We start from the raw sequence: 21,763 nt of genomic DNA, 5'->3' as shown, positions 1-21,763 counted from the left end.
GATTTGGAAAGGCACACACCTGTCTATACAAGGTCCCACAGTTGACAGTGTATGTCAGAGCACAGGATTGTGTCGAGGCACAGATCTGGGAAAGGGAATCAAAAAATGTCTGCGGCATTGAAGGTCCCCAAGAACACAGTGGCCTCAATCATTCTAAAAAGGAAAAAGTTTGGAACCACCAAGACTCTTCCTAGAGCTGGCCGACCGGCCAAACTGAGCAATCGGGGGAAAAGGGGCCTTGGTCAGGGAGGTGACCTGTGGAGGTTCTCTGTGGAGATGGGAGAACCTTCCAAGAGGAAAACCATCTCTGCAGCACTGGAGGAAACCAGGCACCGCTCATCACCTGGCCAATACCAACCCTACGATGAAGCATGGGATTGGCAGCATCCTGCTGTGGGGATGTTTTTTAGCAGCAGGCACTGGGGAGACTAGTCAGGAACGAGAGAAAGATGAACAGAGCAAAGTACAGAGAGATGCTGGATGAAAACCTGCTCAGGACCTCAGACTAAGGTGAAGGTTCAACTTCAACAGGACAACAACCCTAAGCACACAGCCAAGATAACACAGGAGTGGCTTCGGGACAAGTCTCTGAATATCCTTGAGTGGCCCAACCAGAGTCCAGACTTGAACCCGATCGAACATCTCCGGAGAGACCTGAAAATAGCTGTGCAGGTATGCTCCCCATCCAACCGGACAGAGCTTGAGAGGATCTGCAGAGAAGAATGGGAGAAACTTCCCAAATACAGGTGTGCCAAGCTTGTAGCATCATACCCAAGAAGACTTGAGGCTGTAATCGCTGCCAACTGTGCATCAAAGTACTGAGTAAAGGGTCTGAATAATTATGTAGAAGTAATATTGAAGTTTTTGCAAAATATTCTAAAATCCCGGGGGCTTGAAAGAGTCGCATTAAGTATGTATGACTACAGACAGCGGATCGAACATGGTCAACGCAATGGACAAGACTAGGTAGGGTGTTTCGGACACAGGCTACACATTGCTACTGTTAAGTTTCAACTTCCAAAACAGAGCTAGGTGGAAAGATAACGTAACTTACAAAACTTAAAATGCAGAATACCCATTGCATTCCTTATCTCATGTTTAAAGTTATAGCTGACTACACTGCCTGATTCTTCAATACATTAAGCCGAATATATACATTACATTTACATTTAAGTCATTTAGCAGACGCTCTTATCCAGAGCGACTTACAAATTGGATGCAAATCTATAATATTTGTAAATGTGCGCAATATCCAAACATTACATGGATTACTTTGATTTTATTTTTAATTGATACATTAGCCTATGGTTTCAAAATATGAATCTATCCTCTTTCAATAATAAATAGCCTACTCAATAAATGATCGCATTTCATAAAGCAACATAGCTCTCTTAATCACAACAGATGTAAGTAAATCTATAGATGGATGACATTTGTAAACATGTCCAGTGTCCATGCTGTAAATCCATCAGATGGAATGTTATTTCTATTGAATAATTCCGATTCATATGTAATTATTTTTCACCTTTTCATTGAGTGTCCAAAACTAACCACAGGGGTGTGCAAGAAAGTGGTCAACCCATTTTCCTATAGTTGGAAGAAGCAGAAGGCCGAAAGTACACAGGATAAACTGAGCCTGCCCCACCCCAAGCTCATCAGGGAACCCGACAAGGTGGGGGATCTCGACTGCAGATGGAAAGAGTCCAGGCAGCAAACAACTATTTGTTTTTTTATATACACTGCACCTTGCACTCTCCTGGAAAGACACTGAGGTCTTTGAATCTATCACAGCAGCACTTAAACCCCTCCAGGATTTCACAGATTCCCTGTCAGGAGAGACATACATGAGTGTGTCTGAAGCCAGTCCTCCATTTGTTCAAGTCCTCAATTACAAATACACCGACCCGGAAACAGATGAGCTGCTCACCATGGCTACCTTTCTGGACCCAATGTTCAAGAGGACCAGAGTGAGAGAGAAAGAAGCTCCCACTTCGCCACAATCAGTGTCCAAGAAGGGCCTTGGGAGCTTCTTTAAGAAAACCAGAAGTGTACCTGCCTTAAGATCACAGAGAGAGGTCATCGAGCAAGAGCTGGACAGCTACACTCTGATGATGGCAGCAGACAGTCAGGCTGATCCTTTAGAGTGGTGGCAAGTTCACACATCCAACTTTCCCAAGTGAGCTGTCTGGCAAAGAAATACTTCAGCATCCCTGCCACAAGTTTGCCTTCAGAGAGTATGTTTCACTGGGGGCAATGTGATCACATGCCAAAGGGCAACTGAAGCCAGAAACTGTCAATAGGCTGATGTTCCTGGTACGGAACTTGTGAAGAGGTAGTGAATTGTTACATGTTGAACCGAGAAACATAGACTGTCTCGTTAATGCTTGAAAAAGTTTGTTTAAAAAAAGTTTACAACTTGAATTCATAACGACAAGTGTTATGTTAAAAAAAAGACCACTTATATTTGGCAGGAAAAAGCCCCCAAACAAAAAATGTAATTCTTTAAATATTTTACTTATATACCCTTGTTTGTTTAATGTTTGCACAGGTTTACCACAGAAATATATATAACCTCTCTGAGATGTGTGGCTAGCGTCCCACCTGGCCAAAAGCCAGGGAAACTGCAGAGCGCCAGATTCAAATAAATTACTACACTGCTCAAAAAAATAAAGGGAACACTAAAATAACACATCCTAGATCTGAATGAATGAAATATTCTTATTAAATACTTTTTTCTTTACATAGTTGAATGTGCTGACAACAAAATCACAAAAATGATCAATGGAAATCAAATTTATCAACCCATGGAGGTCTGGATTTGGAGTCACACTCAAAATTAAAGTGGAAAACCACACTACAGGCTGACCCAACTTTGATGTAATGTCCTTAAAACAAGTCAAAATGAGGCTCAGTAGTGTGTGTGGCCTCCACGTGCCTGTATGACCTCCCTACAACGCCTGGGCATGCTCCTGATGAGGTGGCGAATGGTCTCCTGAGGGATCTCCTCCCAGACCTGGACTAAAGCATCCGCAAACTCCTGGACAGTCTGTGGTGCAACATGGCGTTGGTGGATGGAGCAAGACATGATGTCCCAGATGTGCTCAATTGGATTCAGGTCTGGGGAACGGGCGGGCCAGTCCATAGCATCAATGCCGTCCTCTTGCAGGAACAGCTGACACACTCCAGCCACATGAGGTCTAGCATTGTCTTGCATTAGGAGGAACCCAGGGCCAACCGTACCAGCATATGGTCTCACAAGGGGTCTGAGGATCTCATCTCGCTACCTAATGGCAGTCAGGCTACCTCTGGCGAGCACATGCGGCCCCCCAAAGAAATGCCACCCCATACCATGACTGACCCACCGCCAAACCGGCCATGCTGGAGGATGTTGCAGGCAGCAGAACGTTCTCCACGGCGTCTCCAGACTGTCACATGTGCTCAGTGTGAACCTGCTTTCATCTGTGAAGAGCACAGGGCGCCAGTGGCGAATTTGCCAATCTTGGTGTTCTCTGGCAAATGACAAACGTCCTGCACGGTGTTGGGCTGTAAGCACAACCCCCACCTGTGGACGTCGGGCCATCATACCACCCTCATGGAGTCTGCTCAAACGGTCAGAAACAGACACATGCACATTTGTGGCCTGCTGGAGGTCATTTTGCAGGGCTCTGGCAGTGCTCCTCCTGCTCCTCCTTGCACAAAGGCGGAGGTAGCGGTCCTGCTGCTGGGTTGTTGCCCTCCTACACGTCTCCTGATGTACTGGTCTGTCTCCTGGTAGCGCCTCCATGCTCTGGACACTATGCTGACAGACACAGCAAACCTTAGCTCGCATTGATGTGCCATCCTGGATGAGCTGCACTACCTGAGCCACTTGTGTGGGTTGTAGACTCCGTCTCATGCTACCACTAGAGTGAAAGCACCGCCAGCATTCAAAAGTGACCAAAACATGAGCCAGGAAGCATAGGAACTGAGAAGTGGTCTGTGGTCACCACCTGCACAACCACTCCTTTATTGGGAGTGTCTTGCTAATTGCCTATAATTTCCACCTGTTGTCTATTCCATTTGCACAACAGCATGTGACATTTATTGTCAATCAGTGTTGCTTCCTAAGTGGACAGTTTGATTTCACAGAAGTGTGATTGACTTAGAGTTACATTGTGTTGTTTAAGTGTTCCCTTTATTTTTTTGAGCAGTGTATAAAAATCAAACTTTCATTAAATCACACATGCAAGATAGCAAATTAAAGCTACACTTGTTGTGAATCCAGCCAACATGTCAGATTTCAAAAAGGCTTTTCTGCTAAAGCAAACGATGCTATTATCTGAGGATAGCAGCTCCGTAAACAAAGAGAGAAACCATATTTCAAACCTGCAGGCGCGACACAAAACGCAGAAAGAAAAATATAATTTGACGAGCTTCTTTTGTTTGCACTCCAATATGTCCCATAAACATCAAATGGTCCTTTTGTTCGATGAATTCCGTCGATATATATCCAAAATGTCAATTTATTTGGCGCGTTTGATCTAGAAAAACACCGGTTCCAACTTGCTCAACGTGACTACAAAATCTCAAAAGTTAGTTGTAAACTTTGCCAAAACATTTCAAGCTACTTTTGTAATAAAACTTCAGGTATTTTTTAACGTAAATAATTGATCAAATTGAAGACGGGATGATCTGTGTTCAATACAGGAGGAAAACTAACAGTAGCTAGCTTTCTGGTCACGCGTCTCTATCTAACAGTACACTTCAAGTGACCCTCGTTCAAGATGGCCGTACTTCATTACACAAAGGAATAACCTCAACCACTTTCTTAAGACTGTTGACATCCAGTGGAAGCGATAGGAACTGCAAGAAGGTCCCTTAGAAATCTGGATTCCCAATGAAAACCCATTGAAAAGAGAGTGACCTCAAAACAAAAAAATTATATGAATGGTTTGTCCTCTGGGTTTTGCCTGCTAAATAAGTTCCATTATACTGAGAGACATGATTCAAACAGTTTTAGAAATTTCAGTGTTTTCTATCCAAATCTACTAATAATATGCATATCTTATCTTCTGGGGATGAGTAGCAGGCAGTTGAATTTGGGCATGCATTTAATCCGGACGTGAAAATACTGCCCCGTCACCAAGAAGTTAACTGCAATGCTCGCTTTCTGTTTCTATAAGGCTAAAAGCAATATTTTGTCATTTATTATTATTATTATATTTTTTTTTAATGTACAGTATATCGTGATATTATATCGTTATCGTCCGGACAGTGGAAAATATCGTGATATGAATATAAGTTCATATCGCCCACCCTTAATTGAACTAAAGGAGAGAAGGGCGCTACCAATACTACTGTCTGGGCTGGTAGGACGGCTAGTATGGTTAGCTGGCTTTGTTAAGTGCAAGCCAAGTTAGCTATGCTTCGCAGCCTAGTTGGTTAGCACAATGCCAACCGGAAAAAGCATGCGCTTTCTTTGTCTCTTGATGAACAAAGCATCTGTGTAGATAAGTCATCAGTCTAGTAAACACAAAACAAGGGAATGTGGGTTGAACTCAACGAGCGAGGAGAGCTAGCAATTCTAGCTTACCAAGTCGCAGTAGCTAGCCAAGTCGCAGTAGCTAGCCAAGTCGCAGTAGCTAGCCAAGTCGCAGTAGCTAGCCAAGTCGCAGTAGCTAGCCAAGTCGCAGTAGCTAGCCAAGTCGCAGTAGCTAGCCAAGTCGCAGTAGCTAGCCAAGTCGCAGTAGCTAGCCAAGTCGCAGTAGCTAGCCGTGTGACCCTTAACAGACATAGAACACAGCTGCAATAACATGTCGATTGCGAGAATTTGTAACTTTCCAGACCAAAAAAAAAAAAGACAGAATTCTGCTGCAGCATAACATTTTTTTTTCTCCCTCTAAGAACAATAGTCATCACTGATTGATGTGCTGCTCTGTTTATGGTATGGGAGCTAAATGTCTTGGTAAGTCAAGGTATTTAACAAACTTGAAAGTACTTTTTTATTTAGGCGATTGTTCTGCACGCAGGCAGCAGGCAGGGCGCAGCAGCTCAAGATTATTTGATTGACAGTTCCGGCCTAGTGATGGATGTTAGTATTGCTTCAGTCCCCTTCAAACCCTATCCCAGTCTGCTGTCCCCACATGGTCCAGATGGCCACCATTGTTCCTGTTCCCAAGAAAGATAAGGTAACGGAACAAAATGACTATCGCCCCGCAGTACTCACTTCTGTCATCACGAAGTGCTTTGAGAGACTAGTCAAGGATCATATCACATCCACCCTACCTGTCACCCTAGATCCAGTCCAATTTGCTTACCGCCCCAATAGGTCCACAGACAACGCAAACGCTATCATACTGCCCTATCCCATCTGGATAAGAGGACTACCTATGTAAGAATGCTGTTCATTGACTACAGCTCTGCATTCAACACCATAGTACCCTCCAAACTCGTCATTAAGCTTGAGACGCTGGGTCTCGATCCCACCCTGTGCAACTGGGTCCTGGACTTTGACGGGCCGCCCCCAGGTGGTGAAGGTAGGAAACATCTTCACCCCGCTGATCACAAGGGTACGTTCACAGCCCCCTCCTGTACTCCCTTTTCACCCATGACTGCGTGGCCATGCATGGTTCCAACTCAATCATCAAGTTTGCAGACGACACCACAGTGGTAGGCATGATTACCAACAACGACGAGACTGCCTACAGGGAGGAGCTAAGGGCCCTCGGAGTGTGGTGTCAGGAAAATAACCTCACACTCAATGTCAGCAAAACAAAAGAGATGACCGTACACTTCAGGAAACAGCAAAGTGAGCACCCCTCATCCACATCGATGAGACAGCAGTGGAGAAGGTAGAAGGTTAAGTTCCTCTGTGTACATATCACCGACAAACTGAAATGGTCATGCACACAGTGTGATAAAGGCACAATAGCGCCTCTTCAAACTCAGGAGTCTGAAAAAAATGGCTTGTCACCGAAAACCGTCACTAACTTCTACAGGTGCACAATTGAGAGCATCGTGTTGGGCTGTATCACCGCCTGGTACAGCAACTGCACTGCCCACAACTGCAGGGCTCTCCAGAGGGTGGTGCGGACTACACAACGCATCACCGGGGGCAAACTACTTGCCCTCCAGGACAATAACCAACCGAGACACTGCCTGTTCACCCCACTTCCATCCAGAAGGCGAGGTCAGTACAGGTGAATCAAAGCTGAGACAGTGTGAAAAACAGCTTCTGTCTCAAGGACATCAGATTGTTAAACAGCCACCACTTGCACAGAGAAGTAGCTACCTACCTACAGAGTTGATATCATTGGCCACTTTAATAAACGGAAAACTAGTCACTTTAATGTTTCCATATCTCATACGCATATACTGTATCCTTCACTATCTATTCTTTACCATCTATTGGCTCTTAGCTGCTCTGTCACTGCTCATCCAAATATTTTATACTTATATTCTTATTCCATTCCTTTACTATTATCGTATTAGGTTTTGTTGTGGAACTTGTTAGATATTACCTGTTAGATACTGCTGCACTGTTGGATCTAGAAGCATAAGCATTTCGCTACACTCGCGACACTTTGAGAAGCCTCATTCCTTTACAGACAAGTAAAATGCTGGTTCATATATTCAGAGGTTTCGTGCCCACATTAAAATGTTTGCCTACCTGTACAGACAAACCTGTCGTAGCCGAGGCGCACTCAAGAGGACACATTCCATTGTGTGTGAAAAGGTTCAATTGATAAAGGCTACCAGCAGCCTACTGTAATTTCATATGAGACAAAAACAAATAGTTGGGTACCCCGTGCTTGCAAGACTGGCCTGAAGACACCCCTGTAGCCCAGAGACATCGTGCCATGAATAGGCTAGGGTATCCTACACGCAACTGATTGAATACCAAATGCACACTTGCATCATTAGCAAAGAGACAGAGCAGGCAGACAGCGCAAAGGCGAGAGGGGAGGGGCAGGCAGAAGCGTGTTCATACACCGTACCCAAAGCGGCCGAGTATGTGCGCAAATAGATTGTCCCCAAACACAAACGCGATCACGACACGCAGGTTGAAATATCAAAATAAACTCAACCAAATATATTAATTTGGGGACAGGTCGAAAAGCATTAAACATTTATGGCAATTTAGCTAGCTAGCGTGCAGTTGCTAGCTAATTTGTCCTATTTAGCTAGCTTGGTGTTGCTAGCTAATTTGTCCCAGGATATAAACTTTAATACCTGAAATGCACAAGGTCCTCTACTCCTTCTACGCTTCTATAAACCAATGAGGAGATGGGAGAGGCAGGACCACAACAACAACAAACTAGATTGGTCCAAACACACCAAGACAGTCGTGAAGAGGGAACGACAAAGCCTATTCCCCCTCAGGAAACTAAAAAGATTTGGCTTGGGTCCTGAGATCCTCAAAAGGTTCTACAGCTGCAACATCGAGAGCATCCTGACCGGTTGCATCACTGCCTGGTACAGCAATAGCTCGGCCTCCGACCGCAAGGCACTTCAGAGGGTAGTGCGTACGGCCCAGTACATCACTGGGGCAAAGCTGCCTGCCATCCAGGACCTCGACACCAGGCGGTGTCAGAGGAAGGCCCTAAAAATTGTCAAAGACCCCAGCCACCCCAGTCATAGACTGTTCTCACTACTACCGCATGGCAAGCGATACCGGAGTGCCAAGTCTAGGACAAAAAGGCTTCAACAGTTTTACCCCCTGCCATTAGACTCCTGAACAGGTAATGGTTACACGGACTATTTGCATTGTGTTCCCCCCCCCTCTTCTACGCTTCTGCTACTCTCTATTCATCATATATGCGTAGTCACTTTAACGATACCTACATGTACATACTACCTCAATAAGCCTGACTAACAGGTGTCTGTATATAGCCTTGCTACTCTTTTGTCAAATGCCTTTTTACTGTTGTTTTATTTCTTTACTTACCTACACATCCCTTTTTTTTCACGCAACATTGGTTTGAGCCTGTAAGTAAGCATTTCACTCTAAGGTCTACACACCTGTTGTATTCGGCGCACGTGACAAATAAACTTGGATTTGATTTGACTTACAGATTCACAAATAGAACTGGCTTCTATTTTAGCGCTTGGCAACGCAGACGCTCGTTGGCGCGCACGAGCAGTGTGGGTGCAATAATTGAATAACATGTTAACATTTATTTTGCAATGCGAGCGCACGCGACAAGCGGTGTTGTCAGCATGTAATATAACAGTTTTTTTGGTTAGGGATTTTTCTTAACTTTAAGGATCACAACTTAATTGAAATATTCACACCCTTAGTGCCAAACATATCAAACGCATAGCAACAGCGCATAACTCCATTCCATTCATTCCATTACAATGAGCCTGTCCTCCTTTAGCTCCTCCCACCAGCCTCCTTTACACACACACACACAAAATACTATTATTCATGGCCATATTTACAAAGAAACAACATCACAATGACAATGTGTGTCCGTCCTGGTCCCACTCACCCTCTTTTCCTTTGAATCTCTCCTGATCGTATCGGTTATAGGCAGCTGGGACAGGTTGCTTGTTCCTTATGGACTGGTCCTTGAGGGGAGGCAAGAGGTTACACTCAAAACACAGGTCATTTTCAATTAATGATCCGCATATTGAGACTATTATAATGAAGTGGTAATACTCCGCTCAACCCTGCTTCGACAGGTTACATACACATTTTTATGGAGAAGCACCAAGTTCATTTCACGCTCCATTTCGTTTAGAAATGACAACAGGGAGGTGAGGTACTCATAGATGTTATGGAATTCCGCAGCAAGAGCATTTACTGGCCATGGATTTAATTCTCAATAATGCATTGGCTGGATTCTTCGGTTGCAAACGTGCGTATCCAAAATCAAATCTATGGTGGTACTTCTACAGCGTGCATTAAATTAAACATGTTCCTTACCACCAGAGTGGTGTTCTGTGCTGGCCTCTGCTCAGGGGCGCGCCCCTCCTCCCTGGCCTTCACCGATTGCAGGATGGCAAAGATGTTTTTGGAGAAGTTCTGCATGAGCAAAAGACTTATAAGCACAGTGTAAAAAGTAGGCAAGACATCACTCCAAAGAAAAAGCTTTGATGTGTAGATCAAAGCTACAACGGACCCTGTTCTGTGCACATTGTGCAGTGACATGTGTAAAGCAAGCACCATAAACAAATCCATTGAGCTCCCTCTACCCAAAAATGTCCTAAACTCAAATGTATATAAATCTAGAGGTATTAATAATTGGGGAGATTAGTCCACAGAAATGTGACATTTTTTTATATACCTAGATTCTGATAACATGGAGGTTTTCTGCAAGATGTATAATCTCAGACATCACTTAATAGATCTCACCACCAAATCAAAACACATTTCCCCTGTGGTGATGCTGCCACCTGCAGGCATAAAAGAACAAGTTTTAAACCAAAGGTTTTTGATCAGCTACGGATAATCGCCCCCACCCTTCAAGGCCAATTTTGTGCTATGGTTACCCGAGGGTAACGCCTACATGGAGTGTGTGACTTCCCATGTGGCCGGCTTCCTCCTCATAATGTCATGAAATGACAGCATCCATAAATGACAGAATGACGACCCCCCCCCCCCTCAGTCATTGCCAGTCTAGTCTAGGGGTTAACCTCTGACCTTTCCAGTGCTCTGTAGGATGGTGGTCCTGGTCCTCCACACCCGCTCCCTGCTGACAATGTCCCTGGTCACGTCCACCTCAGCGTCCACAAAGCTCCTCTGCTTCAGGGTGATGTCCTCATCCAGGTCTGTCTTAATGGTGGAGCGCTTCTTTGCCATGATCTTGGCTTTGATGGCAGCGATCTTCTCCACTGACATAGCCTCAGACAGTGACCTGGGGGGGGTAGAGATTATTTCAGCTAACACTTATTTCACTAGGTGAGCTGAAAGGAATGTTATCATTTAGCTTTTTACTAAAATTATGAAAAGCTAAGTTGTCATTGAGTAGAGGTTCATGTCCGAGGTTGATTGAGCAGCAATGTGATTAAATAAGGCACCGTTTTTGAGAATAAAGCAAGGTTCCTGGTTTGTGTTCATGTCTGCTAACCGCTCTCATTGGGATTTGTTAGTTAGTATCTTAAAACCTGTGTGCAGCAATGGTGGCTTATTGACATTTGCCCCCTTTAGTAAATAGGGAGCTCAATGAATGAGTCTTCATACCTATCCTAATGCTAGTCATAAGAAAGTGAGACTGCTCCACTAAAGCCAACATTACCAACTTCTTTCATCCATTGCTAAGGACCTACATCTCTTTTTTATCCATGTACATTTTAATAGCAATTCAGCTTGTTGGTGCCAGTTGTACAATGTTGTTGAAGAACAGTAAAAAAAAAAAACTAAAACATTTCTGCACTTCCAACAACAACAACAAAAAAAAAATTGATGGATGGATGGGAAAAGCACCGAAATACCTGATCTGGTCAGTTTGCACAATGCCCTCTTTGTGGCCCTCCAGTCGAGCAGCCAAACGCTCCTTGTCCAGACGCACTCGTTCCTCATCCTAGAGAACGACAAAATGTTATAGAATGGTATAAAATGCTCCGTTTTCTATGGCAAGACTTAAATGGCTGTCTAGCAATGATCAACAACCAACTTGACAGAACTTGAAGAATATTTTTAGAATAATGCGCAAAAACTGTACAACACTGGTGGGCAAAGCTCTTAGACTTACTCAGAAAGACTCACAGCTGTTGTCTCTGCCGAAGGTGACTAACGTGTTGACTCAGGGGGTTGAATACTTACCTAATTAAGATTTTTGTGATATATATATATATATATAAAACACTCTGTCAAAGTGGAAGTAAAATTAACATATATATATATATATATATATATACACACACATACACAAACATTTTTTTACAAATGTTAGAATTTTTCTTCCACTTTGACAGAGTGTTTTGTGTAGATCGTTGACAGAAATTACAAATAAATCCCACTTTGTAGCCAAATTAGGAAAAAGTCAAGGGGTGTGAATACTTAAGCACTCTTGTTAAACAGGATTTCTATTGAGCTGAGGAGTCAGAACGTTGCAGGTCAAATAAAAAAATATTATTCACCTCTATCCTTGGTTTTTTGGCTTCAGATGACACCTCGTCTGCTGCTCGTTTGACTGAGGATGCAAAAAAAATGAATAATTAGCCAACTACGCAATACCTTTACAATATCTCTCAAATGACTTTCTACTTCGCCGTTTCTCACCAAACTGCACACAAATTGCATAAGTGCAACAAGCCAATGGCGTACAAATTGCATATTAGGCCTCACAGCATGGACTTTTTTTAAATTTATTTTTTTACCTTTATTTAACTAGGCAAGTTAACTGCCTGTTCAGGGGCAAAACGACAGATTTGTACCTTGACAGCTCGGGGATTCGAACTTGCAACCTTTCAGTTACTAGTCCAATGCTCTAACCACTAGGCTACCCTGCCGCCCCGACTGTGGATATATCTGAGGCAAGAGAAAATATTGCCTAATATAAATGGATTAAAATCATCCAGTCAATCAATGGAAGAGTATCCAAAATGCTTAAACTGTACCTTGTGTTGGCCTTTGCAAACCAATCTCTATGGGGGCACTTCTGTCGATACTTGTTGAAGTAGCTGTGAAGGGGAAATCAAAAGGGGAATATGTTTTAGTACAACGATTTCAATGGAATCAACACGTGTATTAATTTTACTAGTTAGGTTTCCATCTAATTGGAGACATCATGCAAATATTTTAAAATCTGCATAAATAATTCTCAATTCATACTTACAACTTTCTCCATTGAGATACGAAAGCAAGCCCTTTCGATCAGGTCTTCTGACAACTGGAATGTTTTCGGTCTAGGGTGATCATAAAACCATGTAAATCACGATGAAATAGAACAAAATTGACAAAGGTCACTATAAAGCTTCCGACAACAGCCAATAGGCCAATGGCAACACCAGGTTAGAAGACATGACATTCATTTCAGCATCAGGCAACACATTCTAACTAAGAAGCTTTTGGAATGAGGATATAAATGTACTTACTGCAGCCCTTCGCACATAGGATGGATGAGGGAGATGCACATTGTTGAGCAGGAACAGGATGGAGTCCAGAGTATAGTACTCCTTCGGCTGACCCTCCTTCCCAGTTCTGAAAATGAGAGGTGAAAATTACCATCAGCTTAGACCAGCAGTTTTGTCCACAGTTGTTAAAGAAAAATCGATCGTGGCCCCCTCTTATGGAACTAATCTGGAATTTAGGCACAATGCATATATTAATAGCTATGGCTATTTTGTTTTTTTAATGGTCTAAATCCTGTATTTTGTTAATGACACACAAATTGTGACCAGGGCAACCATGTCACAGCTCTTCAATTACACTTCCAACAACTGGTCCAACTTGCTTGGTTCAGGTGCACGAGGTTAATTAAGGGATGGTCCAACTATTACATTTATTATGGCCTGAAAGACTGTTGGTTCTGCAAAAAAACTGGAAATACTGTAGGTAGCTTGCAAGCAAAAGTAGATTTTGTGGATAGATAACACTCTACTAGCCAACTTAGTTACCCGACTTGCACATAACATCAAGGTAAATGTCTACCTGGGCAGGCTAGAAATGTCAAACAGTGACATTTATGGTCACGTGCAGAAATCAATAATAGCTAGCTAACTGCAATATAGTAGCTACCTGGCTAGCTAATCGATCGTGGACAGATTCTCAAATACAATTTTACTTCTGGATTACTAGTTAACGTTACCTAACTACTGTTAACTGACTAAACCTGGTGGGTTTGCATTGTATGCGAGACAGCTGGCTTACGACAACGTTGCCTGGCATGGTTCTGTTAGCTAGGAAGCTAACCATAGCTAGCTACACGAACCATAACAGTATACAGTTGAATAAGCAAGTTAGTTAGCTTGAAATTAGACGGTTAACGTAATAGTTTAACCCCAAAACAAACAGTAAAAACCAGCTGCATGTGCGATCTTTCAGTGCAATTAGTCGCACCTTACAAACAGCAAGAAAAGTTTTGGCAACACAGCAGTGGCTAGCAGCTAACTAACGTTACTCATTAGCTCGCTACAACAGGCCAATTGAATAGTTATTTACCAATTTATTTTAAAAAAAATAACATACCCCCAAATGACATAGTTAGTTTTGACATTTTTAGGCCAAGAGAACTCTCCAAAGATAACTTCGTCTCCTTTGGCGACGATTTCTTTTTTCTGGATGTTGTACAGGCGAAGAACACTCAACACGTCCGCCATCTTCACTTGTCTTCATCTAGCTATGATTGCAAGGCCTCCAATCACCTATCAACAGAATGCAATGTGGGCTCACTGAATGCCTGATCCCAATTTCCAGTTGTATTTATGTTCAATGTCAATTGATAAACCTAGCCTGAAAAACTGCATTACACATATTTTGACTGATCCCTCTATGTACACACACACATTCAAAAAGTGTATTTAATTCATGCCCATTAACGTTATACCTCAAAGTTTGAGATGCACTAATCTCTGCAGTAAACAGTGTAATTAACGTTACCCTCATAACATATTTTCTTTGTTTTCCCTGTACAAAAAAAAAGTACAATTGATAGTAAACACTACTATTATTAAGGTTGGCATTGACACTATGGCTGCTGTAAATGGCTAACCCATTCATGGATGCTAATTTAGCAAGGTGACGTTTTGTAAGAGCCCAACGACACTCGTTCTGAATGTTACAAACTCATAGCTTGCGGTACGGATTTGAAAACATAAGACCTTATCTTTCATATCAGTTAGAAATAATTTTCTAAATACAAAAGGTTCAATTACAACACACCTTTACATGGGGATGAAGTGGAGTTCATCATTAGTTGTGGTACCGGGCAGCCTCCCAGGCGTGAGCCCAGGTGCCTTGTTCAAAACAAGTGACATAGGAGCACGTGGAATAATGATTATGATTGTGTTTTCACATGCAAAAGTGATTGCCTTTGATTAAAAAAACACCTTACCTTTCTTCCCAATGAAAAACAATTTGAAAATTCAAACATTTATGGGAAAGAGAGGTTTTTGGATGATGAACCATGTTGCCTTGTTGACATTCGATTTGAGAAGGTTGCTCTACCCTCATTGTTTTTGCTCATTCATGTCACGTGCCAACGATCGGTGCCCTGTGGCTCAGCATAATCGAATCTTCCCAGTGGCAGCCCATCACATTACCCTGGAGTGGGAGGACGATGTACCATGGTACAGACATGCCCCCTTTATGAAAGTCACAACCAGGGCTTGACATTAATATTTTTAGATGTCTTTTGGACATGTAGGACCGAATACTTGATTTATTATTTTATTTAAACTTTTTTTTTTTAAGTATTATTATTATTTATTTTTTACTTGTCCGAAAGCTGAAATAATTTGTCCAAACAACAACAATAAAAAAGATCCGTAACACCATAGGTCAAACGGGGTGACTGAAAATCAGTGTACATAGGAGGGATCGATTATTGCTACTCCCTTGTACCCGCTTGATGAATTAAGGTCACTAATTAGTAAGGAATTCCCCTCACCTGGTTGTCTAAGTCTTAATTGAAAGGAAAAAACAGCAGACACTAGACCTTTCATGGAATGAGTTTGACATCCCTGCCATAGACAATGTTATCGCACTAACAGCCATCCTAAATAATGTACCAAAAAGTAACACATTAAATAAAAATACTTCTACGCATTTGGCTGGCATGCTACTAGAGGGATGAGAGGCATCATGGCATTGACAAAATATATTTAGTGGATGCAAATCTTTTCAAATAGCCTATTCCATTCTGGTGGAGTGACAGTCAACAGGCCATCATGAACTGGATAATTATAAAGTAATTAAAAATGTTTCCCACATCCTCCTCTCGTTAGTCCTAGGCTACTATATGCATTGTAGGTGGGTTGCACATTGCTAGAATAATAAAAGGAATAGGCCTAGGCCAACTACTCATTTATTTCATAAGACTTCCTCAGTTGTAGCCTCAACTCTTTTGACTCCTCATTAGATTTTCCATCTTGGTATTGTATGCTCAATTTCACTTCGTGTGGCCGAAAATATGTAATTCAAAATAAATCTGTGAATGGGAATAGCAGACTCCGACTTCCATAATTATTCCCATTTAAAAGCTGAAACTTTAGGACAAACACTATTAGAACAGTTTGGAAAATACTCTTCATAACTTTAATGTCTTAATGCTTTTATCATATTTCAGTTAGTATGATTACATTTCTGACTATTAATGCTTTGCTCCACTGTTTGTTAAAATTTCTCATTAGAATTGTATATATTGCTATTGTTTTTTTCTCTCATTATTACCTTAGATCCCATGTTTTGGGGTTATTCAAAAACAACTTACCTTTGAGATATCTAACAGTTCTAGGATTCATTCATTTGTTTGATAATGAAATTACACAGCTGGAGAAATCTAGCATGCATTAAAATGAAAGAGTGGTTTAATAGGTCAAGTCATATTCGTATCAAATGAAGAGAAAATAGAACATTTGGGCTTCGACAAGACACCTGTGTGTCCGCTATAAAAAATATATACTTTGGTTGTTGATTCCAGATCGTCAGATATTCGAGAGTTAAAATAAAATAATTATCCGAATGGATATTTTGTGCTGCTTTGGTGAGATTCTCTTGCTTTATGAAAATAGAACATATTTATTGAAATAGGCTATAGTAAATAGCAATATACGCAATTTACTCAGAATCTCAAACATGCACTGCCTTGCTTTGTGCTGCGGCAGCATAGCTGCCTGATCCAATTCTGATCGGAGTAATTGTTTGATAGTGATTAATGCATTACAAATTGTATTTACGACTTCACAACTGGTCAATTCCCACATGGTTACAAAAACGCAGCATCAGAGTGGAAATTTAAGAGTCCCAGCATAAAGTCCGGTCACAACAGACAATGCCAGGAACATTGTGAATGGCATTTCATTTTCCCACTGTACCGAAACGCAAACTGTTACAACCCAATTCTTAGTAAATTTGGTGATGGTATGTTGTGTGATTAGTGACACTTACCATTAAACCTAACCCAATACAAAACCCTTTACTGTGTGTGTTTGGGACTTTTTACCATTGAAAACCCTTCGAGACCATAACATTGAAACCAATAGAACTGCTGTAGCCTAGTAGTTTGCTTCTTCACCAAACACACAGGGGTGGTTTTCTGGACACAGATTAAGCCTAAGAGAAGGACAAACTCAACTTTTTTCATGGAGGACTGGCTTGATGTTACGATCTTGATAATGGATGGACCAAGGAGCAGCGTGTGTAGAGTTCTATATCTTTATTTATTTTATTTTATTTTTTATTTCACCTTTATTTAACCAGGTAGGCTAGTTGAGAACAAGTTCTCATTTGCAACTGCGACCTGGCCAAGATAAAGCATAGCAGTGTGAACAGACAACACAGAGTTACACATGGAGTAAACAATTAACTAAGTCAATAATTAATTAAGTCAATAACACTGTAGAAAAAAAAGGGGGAAAGGCATGAGGTAGGCGAATAATTACAATTTTGCAGATTAACACTGGAGTGATAAATGATCAGATGGTCATGTACAGGTAGAGATATTGGTGTGCAAAAGAGCAGAAAAGTAAATAAATAAAACAGTATGGGGATGAGGTAGGTGAAAATGGGTGGGCTATTTACCAATAGACTATGTACAGCTGCAGCGATCGGTTAGCTGCTCAGATAGCTGATGTTTGAAGTTGGTGAGGGAGATAAAAGTCTCCAACTTCAGCGATTTTGGTTCGTTCCAGTCACAGGCAGCAGAGTACTGGAACGAAAGGCGGCCGAATGAGGTGTTGGCTTTAGGGATGATCAATGAGATACACCTGCTGGAGCGCGTGCTACGGATGGGTGTTGCCATCGTGACCAGTGAACTGAGATAAGGTGGAGCTTTACCTAGCATGGACTTGTAGATGACCTGGAGCCAGTGGGTCTGGCGACGAATATGTAGCGAGGGCCAGCCGACTAAAGCATACAAGTCGCAGTGGTGGGTGGTATAAGGTGCTTTAGTGACAAAACGGATGGCACTGTGATAGACTGCATCCAGTTTGCTGAGTAGAGTGTTGGAAGCCATTTTGTAGATGACATCGCCGAAGTCGAGGATCGGTAGGATAGTCAGTTTTACTAGGGTAAGCTTGGCGGCGTGAGTGAAGGAGGCTTTGTTGCGGAATAGAAAGCCGACTCTTGATTTGATTTTCGATTGGAGATGTTTGATATGAGTCTGGAAGGAGAGTTTGCAGTCTAGCCAGACACCTAGGTACTTATAGATGTCCACATATTCAAGGTCGGAACCATCCAGGGTGGTGATGCTAGTCGGGCATGCGGGTGCAGGCAGCGATCGGTTGAAAAGCATGCATTTGGTTTTACTAGCGTTTAAGAGCAGTTGGAGGCCACGGAAGGAGTGTTGTATGGCATTGAAGCTCGTTTGGAGGTTAGATAGCACAGTGTCCAATGACAGGCCGAAAGTATATAGAATGGTGTCGTCTGCGTAGAGGTGGATCAGGGAATCGCCCGCAGCAAGAGCAACATCATTGATATATACAGAGAAAAGAGTCGGCCCGAGAATTGAACCCTGTGGCACCCCCATAGAGACTGCCAGAGGACCGGACAGCATGCCCTCCGATTTGACACACTGAACTCTGTCTGCAAAGTAATTGGCGAACCAGGCAAGGCAGTCATCCGAAAAACCGAGGCTACTGAGTCTGCCGATAAGAATATGGTGATTGACAGAGTCGAAGGCCTTGGCAAGGTCGATGAAGACGGCTGCACAGTACTGTCTTTTACGGTGAAACTTCAAACAAACAAACAAAAAATAAATAAACCAAAAACGTGACATCAGCGGTGCAACCAGCACAAACAATATCCCACAACCCAGGTGGGAACAATGGAGAACTTAAGTATGATCCCCAATTAGAGACAACGATAATCAGCTGCCTCTAATTGGGAACCATACCAAGTACACCAACATATAAATAGGAAAACTAGAACACCCCCCTATGTAACGGATGTGAAACGGCGAGCTTAGTTAGCGGTGCGCGCTAAATAGCGTTTCAATCGGTGACGTCACTTGCTCTGAGACCTTGAAGTAGTAGTTCCCCTTGCTCTGCAAGGGCCGCAGCTTTTGTGGAGCGATGGGGTAACGATACTTCAAGGGTGACTGTTGTTGATGTGTGCAGAGGGTCCCTGGTTCGCGCGAGGGGACGGTCTAAAGTCATACTGTTACACCTAGTCACGCCCTGACCTACAACACCATAGAGAACTATAGCTCCCTCAGAGTGTCTCTGCCTCCGTCCGCACAAGAACCTGTAACAGACACAACCAACTAGGTACATAATGTTAAAATAGTCCCTCTCTAAAATGCCTGGAATGGTCATTACAATTTTACATAACATGTACTCATAACAGAGCATGCCTGGAATGCCTGTGCCCTCTTGAGATGGTGGCATGTGGGGGGGGATGTGGCAGGAACCCATGGAATCTCTCAACAGACCCTTTCCTTGACCTTAGCTTCCTCCAGAGACCGTCTAGCCTTCCCATGTTTATAGATGCAGCTTAGAAACACAGCTGTGACAACTAGTCATTAAACCGTGCTTAGGAGTGCAGCTATAGTTCAACAGAGAGCCCACCCCCCATCTTTTCCATTAACGCTTCTGTGTCAAGTGCAGCTTCTATCCATCTCTATGGTGCATCTTGAGTGCAGGATAGTCGTGTTGACTTACCATGGCTATCGCTGCAGCCGTGACCACCGTGCTGACTGAGGTCCCCTGAACAATGCTGCTCAGAGGCGTGCTAATGTCCACGGCCACCACAAAACGCTTTCCCGCCGGATCCACCATGTAATTTTCTGATGCCGCCAAGATGCTGAAGGGGTGGACTTTTGCCTACAATAACAATACAACTACTAGATAGATCTGAGAAAGCAGCAAGTGAATGAATCCCAGTTCATTGAGCGTGAGAGACAGCAGGTAGGTATGTCTCACCTTTTTTAAAGCCACCCAACTCTGGATCATCTCGCCAACCGCTACCACGTCTGAGCTTCCTGGTTAGAGGACTTGGTCTGGTGTCATCTTACCCATGACTCGTAGCACTGATGCCATGGGCATCTCCTTTAACAATGTTTTCCATACCTACAGAGAAGAAAAGGCATCATACAATCAGAAGACCAAAAAACAACCCCCCAATCTTATCCCAAAAAAGTAATGAGAATGTCTTGAGACCCTAATATGAAAAAGTGATAGTTCCATAATGCTGAAATTATATGGTGCTTATCTTTCCCATTCATCTACAAAAAAAAAAAAAAAACACCTAGCAGGGAGGAGAACTTCTCAACATCTGACCAACTTTAATTTGGAGTGAATTACCCCTTTTAAGAGTTGGTTAACTAAGTTGGTTGGTGCACACTGTCCACCTCTTTGGACTTCAGGTGGTCTGTCAGTAGTTGTTCCCGCTCCAGCCTGTGCTCCTCTATCAGATGGGCGACCTCTATCTCGTCAATAGTGTTATTGACCTTCTAAACCGCTTCCATGTACGAGAGGACTTTGACTACCCCCTCAGAGTTCTCATTGTCGCCGTATGCCTTTTTATGAGAGTACAGTACATGTCGGACAAAATTTAATGACAGGCCTAATGGAAACAGAACTCGTTTCCGTAAACTTTCCAAATGTAGACAAAACTAAATGCGCTCGGAAAGGTGGGATCTTTTTGTGTCTGTAAAATGTATTATGCTTTAAACGCTTTAATACGCAAGTATTGATATAAATCCATCATATCAAAGTAAACGTCAATGACGTGGTCCTCCCACTAGGAGTCAGGAAAGCATGCAGTTTATTAGGCTACAAATAAAATAAATTAGGAACTTCACAGGGTGGTGAAAGTGTAAGGTGATGAGCTTGATGCTCCTTTCCAATAAATATCGAGGGTCTTATTCTGCTGACATGACAAAAAAATAATCTTGCTCTTTTGTCCATAATAACCTCATCATGGTAGGCAATACATGCGCTCTAGCCAACAGCGTGAAGATAACGATAGTAAGTTACTCACCATGCTTTTTTCTTGTTTTTTTGTGTGATTTCAGAGTTTCTTGCTATGGTATCTTATCACCACACACAGTTGCTTTTTGGTTGTGACATCACTAATTTCATCATTAATCAATGAGTAAGACTCATTCCCAATGTCCTTTAGTTCCTCATGCACCGCAGGCCCTATAACTGCATTGATGAGCGCTGTGCATTTTGTTCTGTGGATAGTGTTGAAGATAATGTCTTGAACAACACATCCCAGGTGATCAACAGTTGCAATGCTGGAGTGGCATGCAATGTGTAGCCATCAATAACTCTGATCGTTTAACTGTGTTATTCTCTCTTACAAATGCAGTTATTGTGTCATATTCTTGCATTAGAAAATGGAGCAGCGTTTTTCTTGTTTCTCCATTTGTTCATGAGAAATAAGATCGTCGTGGTGGGCTCTCATTTCTGATTTGCAATACCGACAGTAAGCTTTTCTGTCATTTCCTGGGATGCTCTTCATCAATTACATTATAACCCGTTCTCTTTCCCAGCCTTTGCAATATTTTGCCCATTTTACCTGCCATTCTGACAGTAGAATCGTGTCTAGCCAGTAAACTAGCGTATCAAATCGGTTCGTTCCTCTGTCTTCAACTTTCTGGCCATACATACCCAGAGAGAAAGCACATTGTTCGATCCTCTCTCTGAAACGGTTGTTTGTGCATTTCTCCGT

The 21,763-nt window shown here is 42.5% G+C and overlaps 1 protein-coding gene across 1 annotated transcript in view; it reads right to left on the bottom strand.

The window, feature by feature from the left end:
- The window catches only part of LOC115114129 (parafibromin-like), a 64,847-nt gene extending 49,953 nt beyond the window's left edge, over positions 1–14,894 (bottom strand). Inside the window, exons 1-10 of the mRNA XM_029642132.2 lie at positions 14,810–14,894; positions 14,117–14,292; positions 13,024–13,129; positions 12,765–12,834; positions 12,547–12,609; positions 12,067–12,119; positions 11,419–11,507; positions 10,628–10,841; positions 9,911–10,009; positions 9,474–9,552 (exon numbers count right to left, since the gene is read on the bottom strand). Of these exons, the coding sequence (XP_029497992.1) occupies positions 9,474–9,552; positions 9,911–10,009; positions 10,628–10,841; positions 11,419–11,507; positions 12,067–12,119; positions 12,547–12,609; positions 12,765–12,834; positions 13,024–13,129; positions 14,117–14,247 (904 nt within the window). The 5' untranslated portion in view covers positions 14,248–14,292; positions 14,810–14,894. The remainder of the gene's footprint in view (positions 1–9,473; positions 9,553–9,910; positions 10,010–10,627; positions 10,842–11,418; positions 11,508–12,066; positions 12,120–12,546; positions 12,610–12,764; positions 12,835–13,023; positions 13,130–14,116; positions 14,293–14,809) is intronic.
- Between the last annotated feature and the right edge of the window lie 6,869 nt (positions 14,895–21,763).

This window comes from Oncorhynchus nerka, linkage group LG9b, assembly GCF_034236695.1.
Source record: "Oncorhynchus nerka isolate Pitt River linkage group LG9b, Oner_Uvic_2.0, whole genome shotgun sequence".
In the NCBI taxonomy this organism is placed as follows: Eukaryota; Metazoa; Chordata; class Actinopteri; order Salmoniformes; family Salmonidae; genus Oncorhynchus; species Oncorhynchus nerka.
Note: the sequence above shows the minus strand (reverse complement) of the source record. Positions and strands in the feature narration are given on the sequence as shown.